We start from the raw sequence: 27,455 nt of genomic DNA, 5'->3' as shown, positions 1-27,455 counted from the left end.
TCACGTTATTTACTCCACACCGTGGATGGTCGTGTACGGATTTGGCGTCAACAACACGAGGCTCTTACTCCATCATACATTGTATCAGAAGTGCAGGCCGGTGGAGACGGTTGTATGGTGTGGGGCATGTTTCACTGGCAGGAACTTGGATCCCTGGTGCATGAGGAACAACGCATCAGTGGTCTCCGCTATCGTTACACTTTTTCCCGAATGGCGATGGTGTCTTCCAAGATGACAATACGGCGAGCTATCAGGCACTTGTTGTGCAGGAATGGTTTGAGAAACAGAGTTCGGACTTCCAGCATATCGATTGGCCTCCGAACTCAATCGATATCAATCCCAGAGCACTTGTGGGACACTATGGAAAGGCATATCAGGCGTCTGGATACGACAATCACCACCATACCCGCATTGCTGAGCGCCTTACAGAGCTTTGTTGGCCATACCTCCCAAACGCTTCCGGCATCTTGTAGAATGAATGCCACGTCGGATAGCTGCTGTACTGAGGGCAAAAGGAGGACCTACGAAGTATTCAAATTTTAAACAAATTTCGCTGGTCATAATTCAGTGATCAGTCAGAGTGTGTGTACGTACACACACGGGCAACGTGGCGTCCCAACTAAAACTGGGACCATGCGACTAAATGGTCACAGGAACAGACCAACACAAACTATCTCCGGTCTTTACAGAGATTGTACTATAATACAAACGTGGAGTTGGAAGGGAATCCCCGGTGCCGATTGACGATCAACATTGTCCTTTCTGTACATACTCTTCATCATAAAGCTGACAGACTTAAAAATAAATGAGTGTCTGCTTATATGTAAAGCGCTAATGTCTCTTCCGTCCATATGCAATAAATACTCCTAGTTGACAGATTATCGTGAAATTTATATTTGGATCTTTTAGATGTACTGTATTTGTAGAACCATTACAAATTTCACTAAAACTGGATCAGTAAGAACTTGTCAGTTTTTAAATAAAACTGAATTATTTCGTAAATAAATGGAAGTTCAAATAGATGTTCTCAGGCGCACCTTCTCACTTAAATGACTGATCCCTCCTGTTTAGTTTTATCTGTAGATTTAAAATTTACTGTTTTGTATTCTTTACATGTACATTTACTTTTCTCTTTACTTTCGAAATTTATACTCCAAGCTTCTGCTTTGGAACTGTGTAATAATGATTTGTAACTGCACCTTCATACATGTTTTATTGCTGTTAATAATAATTATATTTCCGATGTTCGGAAACTCGATAAGCAAAAAAGTCAGATCTAAAAAACCTCTTGGAATAATAATGGTCCAAAGCTCTGCCTCTTTTATGCTGAGGTTTTATTATTACAATTAGTAACAGTAGCAAACGAAGATAGGAAGCAAACTTGTACTGCATCAGAGAGAAGGAAAAAAAAAAAAAAAAAAAAAAATTCAGATATCACCTGCGTGTGAATAGTAAAAAAATGAAGTCCGTCAGATCTTTTTACCACATACGGGTGGATGAAGGTTGTAGAAAAATATTAGACAATTTCTATTCAATAAAACGAAACGATCAATGCTAAAAAAAAACCATCAAGCTATCAACGGCATTACAATATTAATGTGTAATGCCATTCCAAGTAAATATCATCTTATACATTTAGCAGAAGTAAACTCCAGTTGCCATCTTTCCACCATATGTGGAACTAATGTAGGCCATTCTGAAGCAACAGAGTCCGTTCTATTATTTATCGTCCTATCTACCCTTTCAATCACTCAAAAAAAAAAAAATTCCTGTACACTCAGTATTGAAGAAAATCAACCCCAACAAACCGAAGCCCCACTCATTACACTGAGGAATGGTCAGTGACTACCATTATCCCAGCATGCTCCACTTCATACCTTTATGATCCACAATAGTAATGAGAGTTGCTATATTGGACGTAGCCTAGTGGTCAGGCGCGCGGGTGCATAAGTACGTGCCTTGAATGACCGGGGTTCAAAACCGTGACTACTGAATACGGTGCTGTTTCTTGTATTCTGTCTATCTTGTGAACTCCTGACCGTTTGGTCGTCCCGGAGTATAAACAGAAAATTTATTTTTATTTAAAGTACCTGTATTTTAGGGGTGGAAACTATTAGATTGGGGAGGTGGGTGGGCGCAGTCTCCTTCGTTAAGAGAGCTGTTGTGACCGCCTATACCAATGTTACTTTGAGTTGAATCCATCTCTTTTAGCATAACTTAAAGCACGAGCCTCCATCATAAGACCGAGTGGTCAGGTGAGAGGGTGCGCGGAGTGTACACAGAAAATTTTTGTTAAGCGACTTTCAATCTTTGGAACGAGAAATTACGCCCCCCCACCCCCGATTTTCAATCTTATATTTTGCCCCTATAAATAATGCGCAATTAATACCACTGTAAATAATACATAGAAGCGATTAAAGAAGATTCAACAGGTGCATTTTACTTTGAGAAGTGTTCTAAAGTATTCTCACAGGCTGGGTGGGAGGGAGGGAAACGACCGGAACCCAAACTCCCTGGCAGAGTTAACTTTTGATCGACAAGGGATATTGCTTACTCAATTAATATTAAATTTAAAAAGATCTGCAGCTGTTAGAATAAAATCTATTTTATGCAAATAAAATAAGCGAATAAAGTATTCACTTATATAAAAGTTTTAAAATTCAATAAATTAAAAATAAATTAGGCAATAAACATTCTAAAAATATTATATATTACAAGAATATTTCACATGAGTCATTGCTATTCTAAACAGAATGAAGATTTATCCAGTCGAGGTAAGAAGACACTTTGGTAAACACTACCGGATACCTCGTGTTGCAGCCAAGGCGGCCCCAAGAAACAATTCCTACTACTGTCCATCTGTTATTGTCAAGTACCATGAGAGGACCGCCAGAGTCTCCCTGTTAAATCAATTTAATATATATTTATTACAAAAGAAAACATCAGCAACTTGCAAAAACATATGGCATTGGGGAATTGTTTAATAACGTAACTATAATTGTATCTCGGTAAAAATTAAACATTCGCAATGATTTCTAATCACATCCCCCCCCCCAGAGAACGGGAGAAATAATTGCAATATAAGTTACCCTACATTTCATTTATAACTTATGAAAATATAATTTATCATAATCAGAGAGCTCACGTTATTGTTTTCCACACCTTATATATTCCACTTACAGTAGACATTGCCCCTGTCGCTAGATTTCCATTGCATAACTTTAATAGAACATGAATGACACTTAAATTGTATGGATATCCTACTACTTACATTACAAGCGCCTGCATCTGTAGAACCAGCACAAATTGATGTTTCAGGTATTCTTCCTAGAAGCTTTTCGCATTCTTCAGTGGTCCAAATCGGAATGGAAACTTCCATAAGGACTTGACTCACTGGTCCCCCTGAACAAAAAATAAAATTAATGTACGTCTATTATCATAATATAGAAAATTAAGGGGGAAAACCATGAATTCAATGTTTTTAGTAGTTTTATGTCAACTTAATAGATATTTATATTAAACTTTATGTTATTTATTAAAGATAATTTTGACAACTAATATAATAACCCGAGGGGCTCACATCTGGTGAATATGGGCTTGGCACACCCAGGGTCCTGAGCTGGATCTCCATCAAGTTTTTTTTTTTGGCTGGTGCATAAGCTTCTTTGTACCATATGCGTAATAATAAGCAACTCTCAACTTAACGGACGGCATCCATGCAGTAACCGGTGATGTAATTGATAATTCGCTCAGATGGCACTTAACCAACGATTAAAATATTTTCACCCATAAAGCAAAGGGCCGGAATTTTCTTCACCATGCCCTTCGGACATCGGTTGGGAGTCATCTGGATAGAGTGTCGTATGGAAGAAATCTTTAGTACCTCAAGCGGGTACCCGAGAGCTCTTGTATGAGACGTCAAAATTTCGAGCTTTTCTATTGCGACCACGCACATAGTTGGTAAATGCAATAAAAAGAAATTATTGCGATATATGTTTTTATTATTACTTTGTAGTTTTTTTACATTCTGATAACTTCGGAGACGACATACTTGTTTCGAATTAACGGACTGACCATGCCCCATTGTAAGAACTGAAGTATTTACTGTTATACAGTTCGTAGGGCATCAGAGAGAAGAGTAGGAAGAACACTTCCTACAGTTCCGTCTCAATCTTCTTCTCTCTAATTTGAATTTATGGCCGCTGGAATAATTTATTCCATTACGAACATCCCATTTGTAATGGAATGTACAAACATACATTCCATCAGAGGCGGATTTAACGGCGGGCGCACCGGGCGTGCGCCCTGGGCCCCGACTTCTAAAGGGCCCACGCAAAACCAACAAATTAGTTGAACTAATATGCTCAACTATTAGTTCAAAACTGATTATGCTATTATTAATTATATTATACATATTATATTCAAATTTTATTGGAAATAAAACATTAATACTACATAATATTTTTTATTTATTTAAAAAAATGGTTAACATCTATTTTTATTTTCCCTGTTTTTTTAAGGGGCCCAATATTTTCTTCTGCGCCCGGGGCCTCAACCGACTTTAATCCGTTACTGCATTCCATTACCTTCATTTCTTTTACTATCTCCTCTCAGATCAGGTCCTCAATCAGGTCCTCGGTTACCAAGGTTTAAAGCCTGCATATCCGAAGGTTTTTGAAGATTTCACTGGGTTACTCGACTTGAGTCTTTCAAGACTTTTTTTTAGGTGCGGTCTTCATACTTGGAAGGAGTATTCCAAAGTGCAATCTTATTACCTTATACAGTGGGATACTGACTATCTCTAAAAGATAGTGTTCTATAAGTAATCCACAGAACACTTCAAGCCTTCCTTGCCACCTGCCTACACTGCTCCTAGGAACTACATTTTACTCTTTAATACAGCCCCACTAAGCGTACAACTTATTTTGGGTTGCTATTCTCCATGTACAAGACCTTGTATTCTTCTGCATTAAAACATCTGCCACTTTCTATATCCTTGAAGCCTGTCCAAGTCATCCTGAAGGAGGACTACTTGGATTTTGGATAAAGAGTAAACATGCACTCTTTATCCAAAATCAGCTGGGTTATCCAAGGATCCGGTTTGATTAGTTTTCTAACTCTTTGTATTCACAGTTTACAGAAAAAGTCCCTCATAACGGACCAAATAAGATTTACGAAACCCTTGGGAATTTATATTTTTAAACACTGTTAAAAATAAAATTGTTTAGTCAGTTTATACAGAAACCTCAAAATTAATCAAATAAGTTTCTTAAATAGTGGTTTCTCATGCTTCGTGGGTAAGGATCTGATCTAGAACGTTCTTATTTTTAGAATTTTCTCTAACAGGCTGATGCAAATAATAATTATCTACTTTATTTAATAGTAGTCTTCCATGGAGAGTTCTTCTCCCACTTGTTCCAATCACTAAGGGACAAACTGAAATCGCCCATAATATATTCATACTTGCTCCCCCATTCCATGTAGAGGTTCTCCACATACTCTTCTGCTCGACAAACTACAAAGATGCAATGAGAAATTAATATCCAGTACAGTATTCTAATTCCTGACCACATCACATTTCAGTACACGAGATTCACAACAAAATCGATGAGCACTGCATTAAAAAAAAAAATAAAATCACAACACGTGTAAAACCTAAGCTAATTTTCTTTGAGTAGTCTGGTCCCAAGTAAAGAACTTGTGGATAATAACACGGCGTGTTATTATGCACAGGCTATACCACAAAATACGGCAATATTCTTATATGCTATCGTGTAAACTTCTCCGACCCTTATGTAGCTGTCCCGGAGTATAATAATCATAAAATTAAAAGTACTGAACGAAATTTGGTTTTGTGGTGAACCACCAATGTGTTAATTCCTAGAACAGTCATTACAATTCAAATGCATGAGCGTAACTCAATGGGAAACCAATAAGATCATTGTTAACAGTAAAAACAACTTTTGCAAGTGGATTCAGGCTGTTATTTTTTTTATTTTGTGGGGAGGGATAAAATTAAGCTTAATTCCTCGAATTTTTAACCAGCCTTTATAGTATGCAAAAATAACAAAAAAAAAACCACCATACAACCTTAACTAATTCGCTTAACAGCAACTGCACATTTATTTTTAATCAAACAACATTAAGTTTTGCTAGTATTACTATGTGAACAGCAGAAACGTCCAACAGGCCTCAATTGATCCACGGATGCAGCACAGACTGAAGCGGAGAGATTACCATTCACACGAGAAATACGAAACTGATATGCTAAACGGACAGCCAATCCTATAATAGAGTACATATTTTCCAAACAAATTAATTGGCACGTACATAAATTAATTGGCGCGTGCATAGTGCACACCATGCACGTGCCAATTAATTGACGTTCCTTCCGTCCCCCCACAATTTTGTAATTATTCGACAACCCACTTGTTCCTTTATTTAAAAAAAAGAAGAAAAAGGCAGTACTGTATTCGACAACCCACTTGTTCCTTTATTTAAAAAAAAGAAGAAAAAGGCAGTACTGTACTGAGATACAAGCTTAACCAAGCTTGTACTGAAATCCATTGCGTCAGTTATTAGGTTTCAAAAAGTGTGCTGAACTTACCAGAATTCAGAGTATGTGAAGAAATAAGTGTAAATTTAACGTATTAATCAATTATGTTATTATGCAGTGAAGTGAGTGATCAAAAAATTACTATTAACAGGACGACCAACTAATTTACAATATTCAGGCAGCAGCTAATCTAAGTTTACTCCAGCACAACTTTTTTATGGATTGGAAGTGTAACAGAAAAGAGACGATACGATATACAGCAGAAACTATGCAGCAATTCAAACAAACACTTTAGAAGAGTTAAGTAGATTATCTATAGTGCAAGAAAACTTACCAAAGAGAAAACTAATCAAAACCTTCTCTACACATCAAATTTTACTTAAAACTAATGATGACAGTTATCAAGCAGTTACCCAAATTGATCGCGTAGAATTACGAACATGCGCAGTGGAATGTAAGAACATCGCAGAAGATGAAACAGGCGCATAAGAACAATCACAAACTGGAGGGGTGGAAAGGAAACAAAATGCAGTTGATAATATTGGCAAAATTAAAATACAGAATTAAGCATATTCAAAATAAAAATAATAAATGCATAGAATGGAAGAAAGCATAATAATTAATTGCTGCTAATGTAAGTAGCATGTATTTTTATTTATTGTTACGTAAGAGTATAGTTATCAGACAAAGTAATGACAAAACGTCATTTATGTTAAGAAATTTAATTGGCTTTTCTCCCTTACGGACACGAATTCAGAAACATTGCCGTTGTACTTTAGAGATGTTCGGACTGATTGGGTCAAATTTATAAAAAGTTATTCTGGCACACCAATAAATCTAAATCTTAACCACTAGAAGTTTTTTTTTTTTTAAACTTAATAGCTCAATAAGTTTCTTTAAAAATCTCACAAATCCGCAAGGGGGAACCAGTGCCTTTATTGCCCTGAGAAAGAACTTTTGGTTAAATTAAAGCGCATTACTTTTTCATTTTATCATCGACAAGAGTTTGGTCGGCATTAAGCCTTTCTTTTTAATATATCGGCTAAAAACAGGCGTTTTATGGCAAGATAAATTTCACTAAGTGTAATATGAAACTATTGACCCAAGAAAAGTTATTAAAAAAAGAAACTTACCGAATGCAATGTTACCCCAACCGACAAGTGTGGCCATTCTATCAGAATAGTCTTGAAGTTCTGGGAGGCATATTTTATCGAGTGATGGAAACACTTGCACTGGACGGGATAGCTTTAACAAGGCTATATCGTTAAGTACCGTAATTCTGCTGTATTGACCATGCCTCTTTATCACTGATACTGGAATATCAACAGCACTTTCCATCGACACATTTCGGAAATCATATTCACCAAGACGTACCGTGATTTCATTGTTTGGAATTCTGAAATATAAAAAAAAAAATAAACACACACGTCCTATAAATAAAATACATTTGTAGATTTTACAGATATTGGATTTTAAACATCTTAGTTTACAGATTGAGATAGTGACAAGACGTAACTAATGATGCACATTCAGACAATTGATACAAGTTGAAAAAAATTTATAACAGTATCAGTAATATAGGATAAATTTCTTTCCATACAATTAGGATTATGACGACTAAATGATGCAAGGAAGCGGGCTTTTTTTCCATCTTACAAAAAAAAAAAAAAAAAAAAAAAAAACACTATCATTCACCTTTCCCAAAACTTGCCCATCCAATTTCGCTTTGAACTTTATCAAACTAATCAACATCGAGCACTGTGGCAGTGCAATTCAATTTACAATAATGTAAAACATATTGCCCAAAAGTTAACTTCCCGAGATTCAGCTTTTTTGCTACTCCCCGAAATTGTTCCCTAGTTTTTCTCTCTTCTGCCACTGAACAATATATCCCCATCGTTCATTTTAACGATTCCTTCCAGATATTTATCTATGTATAAAAATTAGCCATCTTGGGTCTCCTAAGACTTAAGATGCCTAATTTAGACCTTACATTTAGAAGCATTAAAGTTCAGCTGCCATTTCCCGACCATCCTTGCAACTGATCTAAATCATTCTGAAGAAGAATACTGTTTCTCGTCTCGTTAACCACTCTTCCTACCCTTAAATAATCAGCAAACTTCCCCTGCGCACTCTCATCACTGTCATTAAAGAAGATTAGAAACAGAAGTGGCCCAAAACCCTCATCGACCCCACATGCTACCCTAGTCAACTGAGGCATGAATACAGTCACCAACTTTATTACCATTTATCTAATTAGAAAAAAAAAAAAAGGTACGAAAGACTGCCATTTATCCTAATTTGCTTCAGTTTATATAATAGTCTGTCAGCGGAAACCTTATCAAGGTAAAATGTTAAATTAGGGGAGTTCTCGCTATGTATTCTGGGACTTCTCAAACCAATTTGCTTGTTTTGTTGGAGAAATGGATCTCTCAATGTATTCTTATTGCATACTATGCAATAGTCAAGGATCCTCTCCCACCTCCGATTCAGCTCACTGGAATTCACCAACTTAATATCCCGAATAAGTCACGTAATCGCCACAAAAGTAATATAATTCTAAATCTCCCCGTAAACGATTTTTATTAATTAAGGCATCTTTACCTCTTACTAAGTTAACTACTAATGTCTGTAATAAAATTTAGCTATATTATCAATATCCTCAGAGTATTCTACGTAACATTGATTTAATTTTAGACATGATTCATACTACTGACTATTAAATTCTAGCTTTCGCTGAAATTCTGGTTTCTGGCCCTACCCTGATGGCGAATATGTGCCCCTCACAAGAAATTCGGCGCAACCGAGAAAGTCATGGCGAGAGTGTACCATAAACACTATGGAATTACTGTTTGAGGTTGTTCAAACATTTTCAGCGATATCGAAGGAATTGACTCCTTCAAAAAACCTAGCATTATTTTTACAATTAATCTGCCAATATACATCAGTTTAATCAGAGAGGTTAACGTTAATGTGTTTAAGTACGGAAGCACATTTTCTACTGCTTCGCCAATAGGAATATTTAGTTCACTAAGGCTGCTACAGCAGAGTGAGTGCACAATACTACATGCATCGGAGTTAGCTCAATTCTAGCCCACATGACTGTTAAGTATGTGGACATTCTTTTCTCTTTACAGTGTTAACTCCTGCCTGCATGTGTCCAGGAATATAAATAGATTTTTTTTAACTTGGAAATCACCTAATCTTTGGAAATGCAGATACATTAGATTTATTCAGTTTATATTTTCAAAAACTTTCAGTAATCCGCTGATGACGTTAACTCGATCTGGAATTTGAACTTTACCTGGGAAACGCCTATTGAAATTCATCGCGAAGTTTCAGAAATTTATGCTCATGCGACATTATAAATGGCGCAAACGTGCATGGGTGTGAAAGTTTCGGACAGGAGTCTTGAAGGAACGAAGCTCGTCAACGAAGACCTCGAACTAGTTATTCTGAGACCAAAATTTTCAGGGTGGAGGAAGTTGTTTTGGGCGACATGAGATCAACAGTGGGTGTAACTGCTGCAGCTATTTCTGTTGAGTTTGCATATCATTTTTCATGATCTCAGAAAAAGCAGTGTCAGCCGGGTGGATTTCACGGCAGATTTCTCAGGAACAAAGACAGTGTCAAACTCTATAAAGCAATGCTCACTCCAGATGTTTCTACGAATGGTTGTTTCATCTCCTCTGCTGTCACGATGGATTTGACTTGAATTCCACTACTCAATTCTGAAACCAAGCAGTCTGCCAATAGAAGCACGCTGAGTCACCACAGCTCAAAAAAATTCCACGTTGCTGAAAGTGCAGAGAAAATTATGGTTAGATTCTAAAGAAGTTTCTCCAAACGTTTCAGTAGAAACTTCAACACGGGCTGATCCACCTTCAATTCCATCAGGACAATTCTCCGCCCCCATCGTGATTAACGGCATTTTTTTTTTTTTTTTTAATCTCACTAACTCCATACTCGCCTGACCTTTACAGTTTTCAATGATTCTCTTCGTGGCAGAACTTTACCTAACCGACAAGCAGCTGGTTCGTCCATTCACCAGTGGGCTTGATACGCTTCGAAACAAACCTTCGCAGGGACCTTCACAACTTGTAAGGGGTGAAAAATGTTACTTTTTGGAGATGTTGAAAAATTGCTTGTGCCATCTGTGTCTTGTATACATGAGAAATAAATTTCAAAAATCAACTTTAATGCCCGCACGTCTTACATAACCCAGTTGTGTGCATATATACACAGTTTGAAAAAGAAAAAAAAATTAAAAATTTCACACTGTATCCTAAAGGAAGCAGTGTAGGATTAAAGTATATTTTTCGAGAAAACGGCAATCTATTTGACATTTTAAGATGGGTTGGTTGCAAGCAAAGTTAATGTCACACTTAAAAACATTTGAAATCTCCTCCCCCCACCAATTTATGGAAACTGGAGGGAAATATCTTAACTAATTGAAATCAGATGAGATGTTAGTCTTCATAAAATAGACCAATTCGCATTTTTTTTATAATTCAGTGAAAAAATAAAAACACCTTCGGGGAGAAGTAAAAAGGAAGAACTTCTTTAATTTACTAACAGAAATACAAGTTGTGGTATAGAAGAGTAAAAGGCGAGGGTACGGTAGTACACGCGTTCGAGTTGATCCTGGTCCTAGTCTGCGTGACTTAAATACGGTAATATCTTAAGAACTAGTGACCTTATGTGATCGTTACAGAGCATTAACAGAAAATTCATTTTTAATGATGTGATTAAAAATCACATACCTGAAAGTACAATGGGCAGCCGTAAGCACATACCAATTATTTATTAGAGAACCGCCACAGAAGAATCTATTCCTGTACAATAAAGCCGCCTGAAAAGAAAAATAATATCGGTATTGGCAAAATAATGCAAAGATTATGTAACGTTATCTTTAAAAAAATATATTGGTTTAATAATAATAATAAAAAAAACTGATCGTTGTAACCCGTGTATATATTTAAAAAAAAAAAAACTGGATAAACTGCTCTAGCTAAAGAATAAGCTAGCTATCCTGTTATCTTAAGCAAAGTTGCTTTTAGTTAATTGAAAACACTTTTATAAGATTTAATCACTAACGTAATAATAAAATATTTAAAATTTATAGATTACGTGGAAAGCTAAGGATATTTTACTCTTAGTTAAGAAACTTGCATATTTAAGTTATGTTTTGTTTAAAAATAATGTAGAAGGAAGAAAATAACTTGCCATCCATTTCCATGACTTCGGGTTGGCTTCCATTCCACCAATGATGCGTGTTTCACTTTTCACTCCACATCCTGTTGAAATTAAAGACCATGTATTATAAATTTGAATGGTATTTTTAGACGAAAATACATTTGTCTTAACTGACATTTCATGAAAACGAAATATGTGAAAAAAATATCTTCTTGAAATATTAATGCGGCAGAAGGCCGGCTCTCAAAGCAGGTTCGAATTAAGTACAAGTTTTTGATTTTGTAAATAAAAAAAGGTTAAGAAAATAAACAAACAAAAATAATCTCACATGAATGAAACTAGCATTTATTATTGCGAGAACATAACAGATAAACAGAGAACATATGAAATGGACTGTTCAATGGACGCGATTCGTAGGAGTACATAGAGGGCCACGAAAGTCCTGTACCTTATTAATCACACATCAATTTGGTAGTTATTTATTCCGAACCTTTCACAGTATGCCTGTTGTCGTAACCGATGCTACTGCGTCAGCGTTCCAGTTCAGGAATTGGGGCATATATTGACACAGTGACAAACCCTGCATCCATAACTACAAAAAAGTCAAAGGAAGTCATGTTAGATCCGCCGAAAGTATAGGGTGGGGACTGGAAACACATCTTTAGTATCCAAATCCATTGCTGATGAAATTGAGATTTCTCGCACGTCCACATGAGTTAGGTGCATATCTTGCTAGAAGTTGAAATCAGAATGTCTGAAATTGAGGCATAAGCCTCAACTTCAAAACCATCAATGGAAACGTTTTTTCCATTAAAAAGAAATGGCCATAAATCTGATGAAAAATGTTATCAAAACCACATTTTTTTGGAGATTCCCATTCATACAAGATGACCTTAATTGAGGATTTTCAGAGCCCCATACCCGAATATTGCTGCAGTTGATTTTCTTTCAAGTGAAAAGTGCTTTTGTCATTGAAAACAAGCCTCAACATTCGGGTACCAGTCCTCTCACTTTCTGTTGAAAGTCTCAGCAAAACTCATATCACTTGCTATCCGAATAACGCCTGCTTTAACTGCAGCTTGTAAAAAAAACTTTCCAAAGTAAGCGCTTCCGATAAATACACCAGCCTGTTCTTTGGAGCTACAAGGCTAACACTAAGAAATTGAACGGATTTCGCTGAAAATTCTTCTTTTAGTTGCGCTCGTTCAATGGCTTGTTCAAGAACAGATTTACAACTGATTTACTTTTGGAAAACAATGTCGATGCTACATGGTCACAGTGCTGAAGATGCTCTCGTTTACTTTTTATCTTATTCAAGACGCTTTCACTGTATATGTTGAATATGAGGGCGCTTTCGATTCCCTCTGGTGGGAAAGCGCCATAGAGGTCTTACGGTTCTTAATCTTTTTAAGCTCATGCGATATTTAGGCATTTATTTACACTGAATTTCAAAAATAATTCATTAAAAATTAGCTATGTATATGGCACCCTCTCTTAAAGGCATCCAATTTGTTTGCTTTGCCGGCACTGGGTTCAAAATTAATAGGGCTGCATCGATTTAACGTTACTTAGGCCTACTTCATTACAACGGGACATGGCCCTTTACTAGCTGTGAAATCGGATGCAAGAGTTGCAAGCAAGTCAGTTTGTAATACACTTAATTCGGAGTGCTAATTTAACAAATAAGGGAAGACTGACATATCGCCTATAAGCTGATATTGTAGCACAGGAGAAAAAAAAAATAATAATAAATTGGAATATTAGTTAAGCAACTTAAGTGCTATACTGCTGTGTATTAGCAACAATTAAACATTACACAAGCAACTTGCACATTGTAAATACACAATAGGCTGCACTATGTCCATATGTTCGTGTTTAGGCGACTTTTTTTTTAATAGGTTATACGAGAACATTTATTCACATGCATATTAAAAGGCTTACTTATACTTATTAAACATACATACTTAATAATGACACATAAAAAAATAAAATGTCGTAAGAAAGCGCATTCTTGTTAGCGAACTTAGGATTTTAGTGAATTTTTTTAAATTATTTTTTCCAGAATGGTTATTGATTCCAAAAAACGAGTTTCGGCTATAAAATAAAATCGAAAGTCCATACGTTCCCAAAAGGAGTGACGCAAAAACGTCAGAAGATTAAAATATTGTAGCAAGAATTCATTTTTTATTAATTTCGAAAATGAAAAATTTTATTTGTATGGAGAAAGTTAGGTCTTCACTTTTTTGTATCGGGAATTAAAGTTTGGAAACTTCTACTCTGTTGTTTAGGACCTTATCATATTAAAAAGGTCAGATGAAAATAAGGAGCAAATATTGACTTCAGGGCTATTCATATTCCAGGTTTCAAAAGCCTACAGTTGTTGCTGGAGTAATCATTAGCATGAAATGCATCTCGACTGGAGAGGTGGGGGGGAAGAGGAAAATGTCATTTCTCACTCTTCCTACCAATCCTCTGATTTCCGTTTCATTTCACAATATATATCCTTCAGTCTCAGTTTTTAAAGAACGCGTACAAAAACAACTTTGAGAATTGGTCTTTATTAGTTAAATACTTGAATTTTAAAGTACAGTACTATTATTTGGATTTCCCGTGAATGATTAATTGTTAAAATCTGCAGGTTGAACAGATGTATATAGATACAAGCTATTAAAGTTAAATACTAAGTATAAGCGAACAATATCTGGTTAATTCTGCTATCAAATAAGTTTCACAGATCTGGAACCTCAAATTCATTTGCTTTCAACGAACCAATATTTCTACTCTAAATTTATATATAAAAAAACATACCTCCTGGGGAAGGAGGTTCTTCTGCCTTTATACTAGTATCATTCACAATTTTATCTGGCCAGTTGACTATTACTTCTTCGACAGGATTATCCGGACAACATATGCCTACATAAGGAAATTCGACGATGCAAACATAGCGGAAAAAAAACTGAAAACTTCCAATAATATCAGGCAAGTTGCAGTGTTGTATATATCTACAGTGACCAGGTTCATCTTGTGGAGTTCTGCAGCGCTGGAAAGTACTACTTGCATCAGCGAATGGATTAAAGATGAAAGGAGTAAAATCGAAAGTTTCATTAGAGGAAACTGCATCCAATGAATCTGCTCTCGCCTCAGGATCTTTAGGATTTTCTGTATATCCTCGATTCATTTCATATGCGTTAATATTTTCTTTGTGCAACTCTTTACTTTTGATCGATTTTAACAGTTCTCGTATATTCGAATTCACTTGCTGAGTATACTGAACTGGTACATCTGCTATGTTGAGTTGCTGCTCATTTCCTGAAAATAGAAGTTCATAAATTACAAAAAATCGATTTCTTATTAATACGGTGCGTTAACTAAAAAAAAAATCCAAATTAAAGTGTCAGTGAATCTTTATTTCGATTTTTCAAAATAAAGATTCAGGACAGACTGCAAGTGCACAATCTTATACCAAAGCGCTCGTTTGTCAATTATTTAAAATTTCACTTTAGTCCTCATCTATATGTACCTTTGCCATCCATGTAGTCTACACCAGAGTTTTCTTCTACATTGCTGAATATGTCAACTTCATCAGAAGATATTTGCGCACGTAAATCTGAGGATAACTCATTTCCGGCTTCTACAGGAATCACGTTTGCAAATTCGCTTGTGCTTTCAAAATAAAATGGGTCATCTTTTTCATACTGGAGTGGAAATTCAGTTTCTTGAATTCGAAATGAAGCACTATAAGCTAGATAAAAACAAAAATAATAATAAATAAGAATCATCCCCGACTAAATAGAAGGCTTATACTAGAGTTTTAATTCAGTATTGTGTATCTATGTATATTATTACCAGATTCACTTAGCATTTAGTTCAACAAGTGTAGATGAAATGCAAACCGAAGTTTACACTGGGGGGGGGGAGTTTCTGTAATAGCACTTATCGTTCTAATGAACTGCATTTGATATGGTAGCTAACATCGACCTGAAATTTTTAAAAAAAAAGTATTTGGCTTAATTTGTGAAAGACTTCTTTAGTTGGTTTTTATCACGGTTATAAATAGGTTCATATGTAGGGTTATAATAAATAAGATCAAATGGGATCAAACGAGAGGTGAATGGTTGCAAAACATATGGACACTGGCAAAGGACTTAATATTCGTTAATTTGTTAAGCATAATTATAACAAAAGGTGGGAGAGGGGAAACAAAACACGTACTTAGTATAAATAAATAAATAAATACTTTATTGGGTACGTGCCTGCTTATTTATTTTTAAATATTGAAAAGCTCCACGGCAATTTTATAAAATTCACACAGCCATAGCTCCGTAACCGCTCAAATCGTAACTTTTGTACACGCATCAGAAACACCTTGTATGCCTACTTCACTTGAAATATTTATATATTTCAATGATTTGTGTTATAATTTATACGTTAGTTTTATTTAGAACGAAAAACAGTTTGAGTGTAGTGACTAATGGTCTTCTTTGACCACTGATTCATTCAAACGTTATATCTTGCCACCTCCACGCGAGAAGTGACTCATATTGGAAGTTTTTTTGGATTGATTCGGTATACAGGTCGATGTATAGTGGGGTGTCATCTCGTATAAAATTTGTTTTAAGGTCCAAAGTTCTTACTGAGCTGCAATGTCCAGTTAATTTCCAGTGTTCTGTTGTGATGATGCACGTGCGTGCTTCATCCTCATAATAAAAAAAAAAAAGCAGACGTGTATAAAAACAGCAAATTCAGACGTCGGCTTGCGTTTAATCCTGAAGGACTTGTTCTAAACGGATTTTGAATTTCGTTTAATGCCAAATTTTTTTATATACTGTGGATAAAGGTACCTTTAGCGGCGAAGACGCTGCTTATTTTCTCTTTGAGAAAATAGATTTGATGCATTGTCATTTAGGCCATAGTTCTTACAGATCCGTTTTGTTGTTAATTTATATTTGTACAAATGCGAGTTCAAGGACCTATTTGCAAGGTGTGGTTGCGACTCCTACTTCCTCTGCCTGAGATAAGCTAACTACAAAAAACATCCCTTACTAAAAGAAACCATTAATAATGGCTGTAATCCGAAAACAGTGACAAAACCACTAAGCTGTCACTGAATTCACCGCAAGTGTGAATGGTGGTTGTCTGAATGGTCTGTCACATATGAAACCCGTTGTTTCTAATTTATATGGATATTGATGAGACAATGGTCTTAGTCCGTTATTTCTTCACTTTTATTGCCAGACACTGCAAACAAAAATGAATTATTTTATGCAAAAAATTAAATTTTTCAGTTAACTGCAACAAATAGAGCAGCGAAATGTAAATGTGTCCAGGAAGAAATATTATCGTGTCCAGTATATCAACATTATGGGATGATGATTTAACACAATTAAAACACCAGATATTCTACTTTAAATAGAAAGAGACAATGATGAAATTACTGACAGTTATACTTTAAATAGTAACAGGCATAATGATAAATTACTAACCGTGATGAAAACAGAAATACCAGAACAGAACTTCCAGAATTGCTTTTGTTGACATCATGCAATACCTGCAATAGAAGAGGAAAGAACCTTCTTAAAAAGAATTTGTACATTACATTAAGACAATATTGAACTATTAATAAGGAAATTACGAGTTTTCTACTAAAACGATTATTTCAGCACTAGTTCTAACCAAGAGAAAAACAAGTTTAAATTTTTCTTGGTGTCTCATTCTTTGAAATTATAAGCTGGTATTCTGAAATGAACAATTTCTTTTACTCCAGTTTCTAACAATAACATTCTACGAGGGCGAATCAGTCTTACCCCACCCCTTTTTGACACTGTTGTTATGAACATTTCAGAATATACAAATGAAAGAAGCTTTTTAATGGGTTTACAGGTACATTTTTTTCAATAGGTGGCGACACTGCACTACTGTGAAGCCATTCAAAACATGGTGTTTCTCCTGTCCACGTTATTCCAGAGAAACAACGGAGTTTCGTGATTTTTGTTGTCCCAAAATGTTACATTCAGAGAAATTTATTGGCAAGTCCGCTGTATAGGGTTGAAAGGTTTGTCACGCTGGATGATAAATTGGTATTGCAAGAAATTCGAAAACGGAAGGAGTGATATCAATGATGCAGAAACGTCCAGTCAACTGAGATGACAGAAACTACAGAAAACAGTATCGTGGCTGCTGCAATTCAAAACAATAGATGAGTGACAATCAAGAACAATGTAACTTCAGAAATTTCATACGGAACCGTTTACGATATCATCTGCTGTTTTCTCCATTCCGCTTCTGACTGGAGTCTCTCATTCCATCCTTAAACTTTAATGGCTTTCCTTCTTCTGCATCTAATGTACAAGCAGGGGTAGTACAGTCTTAAGTAGATAGTCCCATCTCTTCGTGGAAAGGACGGGAGTCAAGCAGCCTTTCTGGTCATCACTAATTCCTGGTGTGAAGATGCCAGTAAACTAGATAAAACGCGACAAACTAATCACAACTTTGCGATGAGTTTACAGCACAGAAGCTATAGAGAATCAGGGAGACTTCTGGAGACACACCAAAAGGGAGGTACTAAGCAAGTCATTAACAATTCCTCTAATATCCAGTCGAATACGAATCGAGATCTGTCCAAACGAGTGATGCGAGTATCGCTGCAGAAAAGTCCGCAATATATATCACGGAATAAGCTGCGAGTAGCACAGCTGATGTTAGCTGAGAATTGGGTGTCCCACATTTCAGCTAGTGGGAAGTCGATACTATCTCTGAAAGATGCGGGGGGGGGGTCACCAAAAGCAATAAAGGTTCGCTATCGTTCCCGCTCGAGGATCAGCAGAATGGCAATATGACAAGTTTGGAAGAATCTATATTTTGGCTGATACAGTAGTTCTTAATATCGACCAAAAATAATGGAAACGCTGAATTCATTAAACGATGAACAGTCCAAGGGCACGATTTACAGACGCAGTACTCCGCTACCGATGTCTTTTTTTTTTTTTTTTTGTTTTTAAGTATTAAAAAGTGAACTACTTATTGTGTTTCCATCTTAACTAAATAACGATCCAGCCGATCTCTAATTAAGCGGTCAGCCTCAGTTACCCACGCAGGTAACGTTTTCCAATAATTAACAGTTCACTGGTTTTAAAAAAAACTTCCCACAATCCAGTTTAAATCTCTTACCCAATAATTTCAATTTATGGGCTCTATTTTTGGAATTGGAACAGTGAAAAATTTCGCCTTCATTCATTTCACTGTATCCCCACCCCGGACAGCGGAGATGGGAGAAATCCCAGGTGCCGTCTGACACGAACATGTATCCCCACCCCTCCCGGAGCGTTATAGATTTCAATCAGGTGCCTGATCCTGAAACTGTAGCCAACCTGTTCAAAACTTTCCCTGAAAACGGTGCCCACTGGCAGAGTTCAAAGCAGGTTGCCCGTCTCTAGATTCAAGAAAGAATCTCTGTATCCTTCTTTAGATATAGTCTCGAGATCTGAATACAATAATCAAAATGGGCACTAGCTATCGTGTTATATAGAGGTGTAATGACATCTCCCTACGGTCCTATAAATCGTGAATAGAACATGACTCCAAGACACCTACTTACACTGAATGGAAACAAAGGAGAGACTGCATCAGAAGTACAAACTGAAGACAGTTTTTTCCCACATTGTTTATTATTTTTTTACTACCCCTTTTTTACTACCCCTTTTAGCCTGCAAAATATTCTGAATGGCTCGTACGTAATTTTCTTTCATTGTTTCAAAAAAGTTGTTAACTCTTGGCTTGCGGCTGTAGTAACAAAATATTTTTATCTATTGTTTTAATTGCAATCAAGACTCCCACTATTAGAGGGAGAGAGCCATCTTCTGCCTAGAAAATGTCCTATAAATCATGGACAGGTCACCATGCCTTCTAAACACCTGTTTACACCGAATGGAAACAAGGAAGAGACTGCATCCAGTCTTCATATCTTAGGGGTGGCAAAAATTACCTTATATGCATTGAGGAACGACAAAATGAATCCAGTATTATTGAAATATTTTCATATTACTGAGGATTGATCTGTTTGCGTCCTGGCACTTAAATCTTGACACTACCTTGCATGTAAATGTCAGTTAGGCTGTTCAACTTTGATTTCTCGTAGGTTGTATTTTAATACGGTTTAAGCTGGTACGATTTAAAAAATAATCTTCTTAATTCCTACTTTAGTTCTCGATCGAAAATCATGTTGTGCCGCACTATGGTACCCTCCAAGTGCACGCGGAAATCATAATGAAATCCGTAACATAAGTAGGGAACGTTTTATCTTCTTCAGGTTCCGTGTTCAATTTGAACGTTGGAGACCAACATTTTACAGCCAACTGTCTCTTGCTTTGTGAAATAGTTCTTGTGTCGTAAGACCCCCCCCCCCGTACATTCTTTGATGTTATCAAGCCACTTGGTCTTTTCTCTCTCTTGCCTTTAATCTTCCCTTGCAGGATTAGTCTCTGCAGGTCATTGTGACCCTCTTACAATATGCCCAAGGTAGGCAGTCTTTCTCTTTGCAATTGTAGTTAGTAGTGTCCTTGTCCTCTTAAGGACCCGCTCGTTGGTGATCCGATCTGTCCACGGAAATTGAGCATTCTTCTGAGCGTCCACATCTCGAAGGCTTTCAGTTTCCTGATTTCCGCATGACCCAGGTTTCACATCCATATAGGAGAGTGCTCCATGTGTAGCATTTGGCCATTCGATATCTTTTCTGGAAATCGAGTTTCGTGTCGCAGAGGAACTTAAGATTCTTAAATACCTCTTCGGCCATACCAATTCTGCTCCTAATTTCTGTACCATGGTCATAATATCTCTAAAGATCTTTCCTAGATATTTAAAGCTGCTCATTTGTTCGATGGGGGAGTTGCCACAGCTTAATTTGATTCCAGGCAAGATGTTTTTGCTTATGACCATAGTTTGTCTTTTTGGCATTAATCGTTAAGCCTATCTGCTCACTGGCTATTACCAGTGTTCAGAGTGTTTAACTTTTCCTCTGATGTTGCAATGAGGGCAGTATCGCCTGCGTATCGCAGGTCTTATGTAGGGAACGTACATAAGATTAAAAACTCACAAGGTACGTCAGTACTGTTCATGTGCTAAGGCATATCAAAGTGTTTGTAAGCAATAGCTTACTTCCTGGTGGCACTAGTAATGTTTACCGTTTACCAGCCGTTACTAGTAAGCTTGCCAAAACACAGCGTTACTGTGCGTAGAAAGTGGGTTCTACTACCGTATCGTGATGTTGCTGATTTAGAGCCTTACAGTTCCATAAGCAAACTTCTGTCATAATGTGTAAAAAAGCAATAAGTTTATTTCTGTTAAGGTGTTCAACCTCATGAAACAGTAGCGTATTGCCATAGTCAGAATATTCTTGACTTTGTTCCCTTCCACTGTTGATTCCGCAAAGCCACAGCTCACTTCCCTAGTGGTCCTAACAGCACCAATAACATTACAGACTATCTTATCACTCTGTGAATCACACGCAACCGGCTGAAGTGGGCTGTTAAATGTTTACGGGTTTCCACCAATGTAGGAACTCCGTGCTACAGAGCGGATGCCAAACAAGCCAATCACGGTTACTTGGTCATGATAACAGTGGCAGAACATCGAAGTATTGCCACTAGCAAGCACGCAACATACATTAATCAACTGATTCTACGGCATGCAATTTAAACAGGCGTTTAAAAGTTTCATTTTACTATTCTATATGTTTAGGTTACTTAGTGTACTGCATTGCACACGCGCACATAAAGGTATCAGTGCTGTATACGAAATGATATAGGCGTATTTTGTAATACGCCTATATCATTTCGTATACAGCACTGATTTCAGTTTTTTAAATAAAAGGAGAAAGATGGTAAGACCTATTATGGCACTGGCAATTTTATTTTACCTCTTATTTACCAAAATTAATTTATTTTTTCTATCGCAATAAAAAGTTTTATTTCAGAGCCAAGTAGTCTGGAGAGTTTGTACGCACTACACACCTGAATTACTTTGATTGTAATAAAAATAAGTCAGAGGGTATCCAACTCCCCCCCCCCTTTTTTTTGTCAAGGGAGCAAAAGAGAAAATACGGTTGTTGCGGGCTGCAAGAAGTTGCTTACCGCTAATTATGCATTTTATTTTCGAAATAAAATTTAATTTGTCAACTTATATTTAAATAATTTTTTTGCATATTTATTATGTGGAATATTCTCTCGGTGTTTAATTATTATTATATTATCAATAATATAATAATAATTAAACACCGAGGAGGATTTATGAAACATCACAAGAAAACAAGCAGAAAAATCGATATTGCTAGCGGATATACTTTAAAGTCAAATGTAAAATTATATTTTGTGACAATCTAGTTTTAAAACTCGGGGGTTGGGGGAGAAGACATAACACTTCCTAGTTGGCCTTGGGAAACAATGCGAAGGAACATGGCCGCACGCAATCCCCCTAGCCAAGTTTTACTGGAATGCCAATCTTGTATGCAAAATTATTACTTGTCTAAGAAGTAACTTTTTTTATACCCTTATAACAGAAAATAAAAGTAAATATTAAGAACATTTTGGTTCTAATTCGTTAACAGATTTAAGTTGTGGGTGGCAGATGCAAGGACCGTTGCATCATCTCTAAAAAGAAACGAAGGGACACGTTTCATCCACAAAGACTATTCGTTTGTACCATCCATAAAAATTAACTTTCTATTTATACTCTGGGATGATCTTCAGTCAGGGGTTCACAAGAGACAAAACAAGAAACAGCACCGTATTTAGCAGCACACATTTGAACCACAGTCAGGCAAAACACATCTATGCACTTTCGCACCTTACCAATCAGCTACGATAGCCTTCATGAAATTGTTTATATTCCAGAACGACCTCATGGTCAGTGGAGTTCACAATTAGAGAAAAAAGAAATAGCACTATATTCCGTAGTTAATACGGATTCGAACGACTGTTACTCAAAGCACATGAACCCTCCCTCACAGGTTTGTTTGCAGACCCAGTAAAAATGACAATTTTGCCTTGAACAATTTTTTTTTCTTTACTTATTTGTAAAGATGGCACTTCATTGAATCAGTGGAAATTTTAAAGGGTTTTATTTTGTAATATACTGACGTTTTTTCCTAGTTTAATTCAGCTGAAATTATACATCGTAAATTAAATTCATTCTCTAAAAATTTCAAACTGACTGTACACATTGGTAAAATTTATGATCTGAATAAATTGGTGCAATAAATAATTCATTTTATCAATATTTGGTATTTTCTTATAGGCTATAGCTGTTCTGAAAACGTAGATTTAAGCACTAGCATATGAAGACTTATGACCATCACTCAACTTTGCGGAATTCGCAGTTATTATCCATCTTTTCACTTGTTGGCTACATCTTCTTCACCATCTCTTCAGTTAATACTAAATACATTCAGTCAGTTCCTTGGTAAGGCTTCCATTTTAGTATATGGTTATGTAGATTATGGAAATTGGTAAGAAGAAATCTGTAGCTTTTATACGAAATGGTAACGCCCTTTAAAGTACACATGGATATTTAATGTATCCGCGAATTATCGGTAAGTTCACAGCAGGGAAATGCTTCTATTTAGTTTCAATATCCAACACTATTTTTCAGTCAATAGTGCATAGCACGCTGTCGGAACTGCTTCACCCAACGTTCAACCTCCCCCCCCCCAGTTGAATCTAATTCGAGAACTCGCTCGTTTTTTTTTTAAACACCTCCAGCATCGTATTTACCAAAATGTTCTACAACCAAATCCTTGGTTGTCCTGCTCTAAATTTGTATACTCTTATTGGTATACAAATAAAGATGAGACTTTGATTCTAATTTTTGTGATGGTTGTGGGAATCCTGAAATTTCAGAAGGAAAAAAAATACGTTCCTCATTCGCCTTCGTGTACAGTTGGTATAATCACCGTCCTTCCCAAACCGGATGGAAAAGACGTATTCAAATCTCGTTAATGACGCGAGGAATTTATATGGGACTTTTTCACAACGTGGCAGTGTTAATTCGTCTCAGACGAGTGTAGTGTTTTTCTTCTCTGGGAAACTGATTTTTTTGTTCAGCAAACCGACCACGTGTAATTTACAGACATATTACATTCGCCGCAATATGGATAAAGTTGCTGGTGCGCTTAAAACCTAATAACTCATTCACCCAAACGTTCTGTGATAAAGGTTAATTTTTCTGACGCTTGCCCACATCGTGACCGACTTTACTAACTACTGGGGACATCACTGGTTTGGACGCAAACTTGGATGGGTCTCCGCTCCCATGCGTGAGCACTTGCAGCCTAAACAAACACCTTATCTGTGACTTCCCTGGATTTGACCAACCTCCACAAGACCTTCCGCAGCTTGCTGCTTACACGCCATTTTGCCGATCTGAGCCGGGCGCCTTGTCTGGTCTATTTCTTTCCCTCTTCCCGGTGGGGTGGGGGGCGGTTTCCGTCCCTTCTCCTGGTGGGGAATGGGCCTGCTCCACTGACCTCTTTGGGGATGACTCCTTTATTGCCCCCATATTTCTGTCTTCCCGTCTTCAGTCCCCCCCCCAAACTCTGTCTAAACCAATAAGCGGACCCCCACTTAAATTAACACATCAAAATCAAACGCTCGACCTTTCCGGCACTATTCACTTTCAGCGTATTACCCTCACAGCATGCTTTTTTTTTTTAGGCCCTAGCTACTGAAATCTCAGGAAATTAGGTGGCAGGACCTGCCAGAGTAAAATCAAAACCTGGTGTACCTGGTCAACCTCCACGAGGTTGAGTGTGAGCAACGGTCGGCCCCATCAGGGGGGCTCAGCGGCTAATAGGCCAGAAGAACAACGGTACATGACATTACACATCACAATACCCACACACTTAAATCTCCGGCCTTTACAACGTACTGTATGACATGACAATGAAAACTACGCGTAGATGGGGGGGGAACACCTGGTACCGTTTACACACTTTACCTCCATCGCCGATGTAGTTATATCCACCAATACAGATTTTCGGAAGAAATACAGACCCACGTTCAGGTTGCCTCCCCCTCTACACGAACAGATATGAAACATCTTCAGTGCCCGAAGCATTTGCTTCGGCTGCAAGGTTAGAAGGGAAGAGAAGTGTAAATTAAAAATGGTATAAGTTAATCCGATAACGAACTAATTGAATTAATATTCCTCTTTACCAATAAGTTCAGTGCTCTCAGTTTCTGATGATGGCACGACCTGTAAAAGTTATACAATTTTCGAGGCGTCAACTCGTTAAGATCAGGATCCGTAAAGGAGTTTTTTTTTTTAACCTACTTCAGAGAAAAACCTATTCGACCAAAACGTTTTGTACTTATTACCAAACCAAATCAGAACATAAATGGGGCTTCGGGAATCCTCTCCTCTGTGCTTGAGGAACTGTAGAAAACGCTTCACATATGCTAACTGGCTGCATCTCCCGACAGGGGCTCCCTGCAGGAATCACTGCTCTGCATAATTGTACCAATGAGGAATTAGAATGGCTTTATTCGCTTTAAACTTTGGACCAGTTCAAATTTTTTTTTTTTTTTTTTTTTTGTATTAAGTACCTGTTAATCCTTATTTAGCCGTCCTCTATTATTCATAGAGCCGTCATCTCATATTACTAATTAATGAGAACTTACAAATGTAATTTTGTAAATTGTGCACATATCTTTGTACTCAATGCAATCAAAATAAATCCCCGAATTCCACCCCCCCACCTCGAATTCACTTTCAAGGGCTGAGGTGTGAGGCCTTACTGAAACGCTTTTGGACTAAAAAAATTCTTTGCAGTCAATCCAGATATGATTGACTTTTACTAGCGAAAAATAACAATTAAGAGAATAATTTACCAAGAAATCGTGATAAAATAGAGAGAAACATTTGATGTTAAAGTAACGGCACATTGTCTTTACTACAGGACTAAGTTACTTGTTATTAGCGAGTTTAATGCTTCGGTAAGAGCATTTTTAAAATGGCGAATTCCTGCTAAAGTATTAGTTGTTAATATCACATTACTTCCACAATTCAAAATTAATTTTCCAAGGTAAATTTTTGTTTCATTATTCTGTAATTCTCTTGGTTGTTATTATTGCTCTTAGTTTTTTTAAGAAGCAATTTCATAATCATGGATAATAACTACCAAGAAGTTTCAGAACAGAATAACAATGCATTTTACGATATCTTAGACGGAAATAGCTACCAGCAAGGAGAAATTGGTAACATAAATCAAACTTCTATATAAGTGCATCTCGTATATTATTATTATATTACTTTATTTGGAAAGCAGATGTCTGAACACATTCCTCAAAAAATGATTTTTACTACGCTATCACTTATTAGCCACTTGGTATGGAATTTCATAAAATTTTTTTTTTCCCTTTTGGACGAAAAATATTACGTTTATTTTATTAAATAAACTTCATCTGTAACTTTACCCAGAAGAATATCAATGTTTCGAGTCATATTTTTATACTTCCATTGATCACGCTAGAAAATGAGTCCATTTACACAATGAGTAATGTTCCACCGTCCTTCCCTAAAGATCTTTATTTGTTTAATTTGGGCCTCGGCTGTAGAATAGATTTTTTTTTTAGGTAAGAAATGTTGTATGAAATTCAGACCTAGTAGCGTACTTAATTTTCAGGTTAATTATTCTCAACGTTGGCAACGCCATAGCAGCAGTAGTTCAGACTACTTTTAATTCACTCCAGCACTTTTAATCAGCATTTGGGGGTGGGAGGGGGGATGCTCCACCAAAATTAGCACTTATCTGCATTTAGATATTTGTTATAAAGGAAATTATTCAATATATCTACTGAAAAGAATTGTAGTGATGTAATTGATTGATTTGTATTATTATTTTTTTTACTATTGATGAAGATAAGAATTCTTGTACTTCAAGTGATTGACGAAATAAAAAAAAAATATCGATCTGGTGTTCTGGCAATACTGATCATCATAAGTGAAACACCACATAAGGCGATCCGTATTGGCAGAACCCTAGACTAACTTATTTCTTACTTATTCTGAAGTACTGAAGCAATGTTTAAATTCGCTACTTAGTCGATTATGTCATTTGTGATACTGATGATTATCGAGGAACAAAAGCTATCACAATCGTTTAAGTCTGCTCATCAGAATATCACCGAAAGCTCAAGAAATTCGCGTTTTAACTTATATTTAATTTAAACTTATTTCAACTTAAATTTGCGAAACGAAATATACCAAATAACGTATAAACAGAAGGATATTTCAGTATATACACACACGTATGTTAAAGAAACATTATTTTCATCTCTTACCCTCAGAAACCGAGACAAATGTCGACTGTATTTCAAAAATCAGAACAGAAAAAATATAAATTAACGTAGCAGCACACGTTCACTGCTAATATGACCAGACACCAGGAAATCACAGTATTGCGAGTTATGAAGAAAATCTCTTTTAAAATTTTCACAAAGCGTGAATACCCATGATTCCTTGTAATGGTAACCTGGGAGCAGTGCATAGTTGATTTTGGAAATCCTTATCTTTTGTTATAACTATATTATATCCATTAAGCAAAGATTTCAGGGGTGGAGGAATCTGATGATTAGCATCCATTGCAGAGCCCCGACTATACATTAGTGATATGTAGATTTAATATTTTTGCGTTTGAATTTGTGTAAAGCTATAG

At 36.5% G+C, this 27,455-nt stretch overlaps 1 protein-coding gene and 1 long non-coding RNA gene across 2 annotated transcripts; both read right to left on the bottom strand.

Annotated features, from left to right (window-relative positions):
- Window positions 1-2,744: 2,744 nt before the first annotated feature.
- Window positions 2,745-15,285, bottom strand: LOC150089510 (chymotrypsinogen A-like). Its single transcript, XM_090390009.1, has 7 exons — window positions 15,273-15,285; window positions 14,561-15,061; window positions 11,783-11,853; window positions 11,320-11,408; window positions 7,690-7,952; window positions 3,272-3,402; window positions 2,745-2,900 (listed from the first exon to the last, which is right to left on the bottom strand). The coding sequence occupies exons 1-7, from the start codon at window positions 15,283-15,285 to the stop codon at window positions 2,745-2,747; spliced, it is 1,224 nt and encodes a 407-aa protein (XP_090246135.1).
- An 85-nt stretch (window positions 15,286-15,370) lies between these two features.
- Window positions 15,371-27,189, bottom strand: LOC150089509 (uncharacterized). The gene is made up of 3 exons (XR_016546673.1): window positions 27,082-27,189; window positions 17,236-17,300; window positions 15,371-15,494 (listed from the first exon to the last, which is right to left on the bottom strand). It is a non-coding gene; the product is annotated as an uncharacterized LOC150089509 (long non-coding RNA).
- Between the last annotated feature and the right edge of the window lie 266 nt (window positions 27,190-27,455).

This window comes from Mastigoproctus giganteus, chromosome 2 (assembly GCF_048544385.1).
Source record: "Mastigoproctus giganteus isolate SK-2022 chromosome 2, ASM4854438v1, whole genome shotgun sequence".
In the NCBI taxonomy this organism is placed as follows: domain Eukaryota; kingdom Metazoa; phylum Arthropoda; class Arachnida; order Uropygi; family Thelyphonidae; genus Mastigoproctus; species Mastigoproctus giganteus.
The sequence above is the reverse complement of the archived record's forward strand: the minus strand, read 5'-3'. Positions and strand labels throughout refer to the sequence as shown.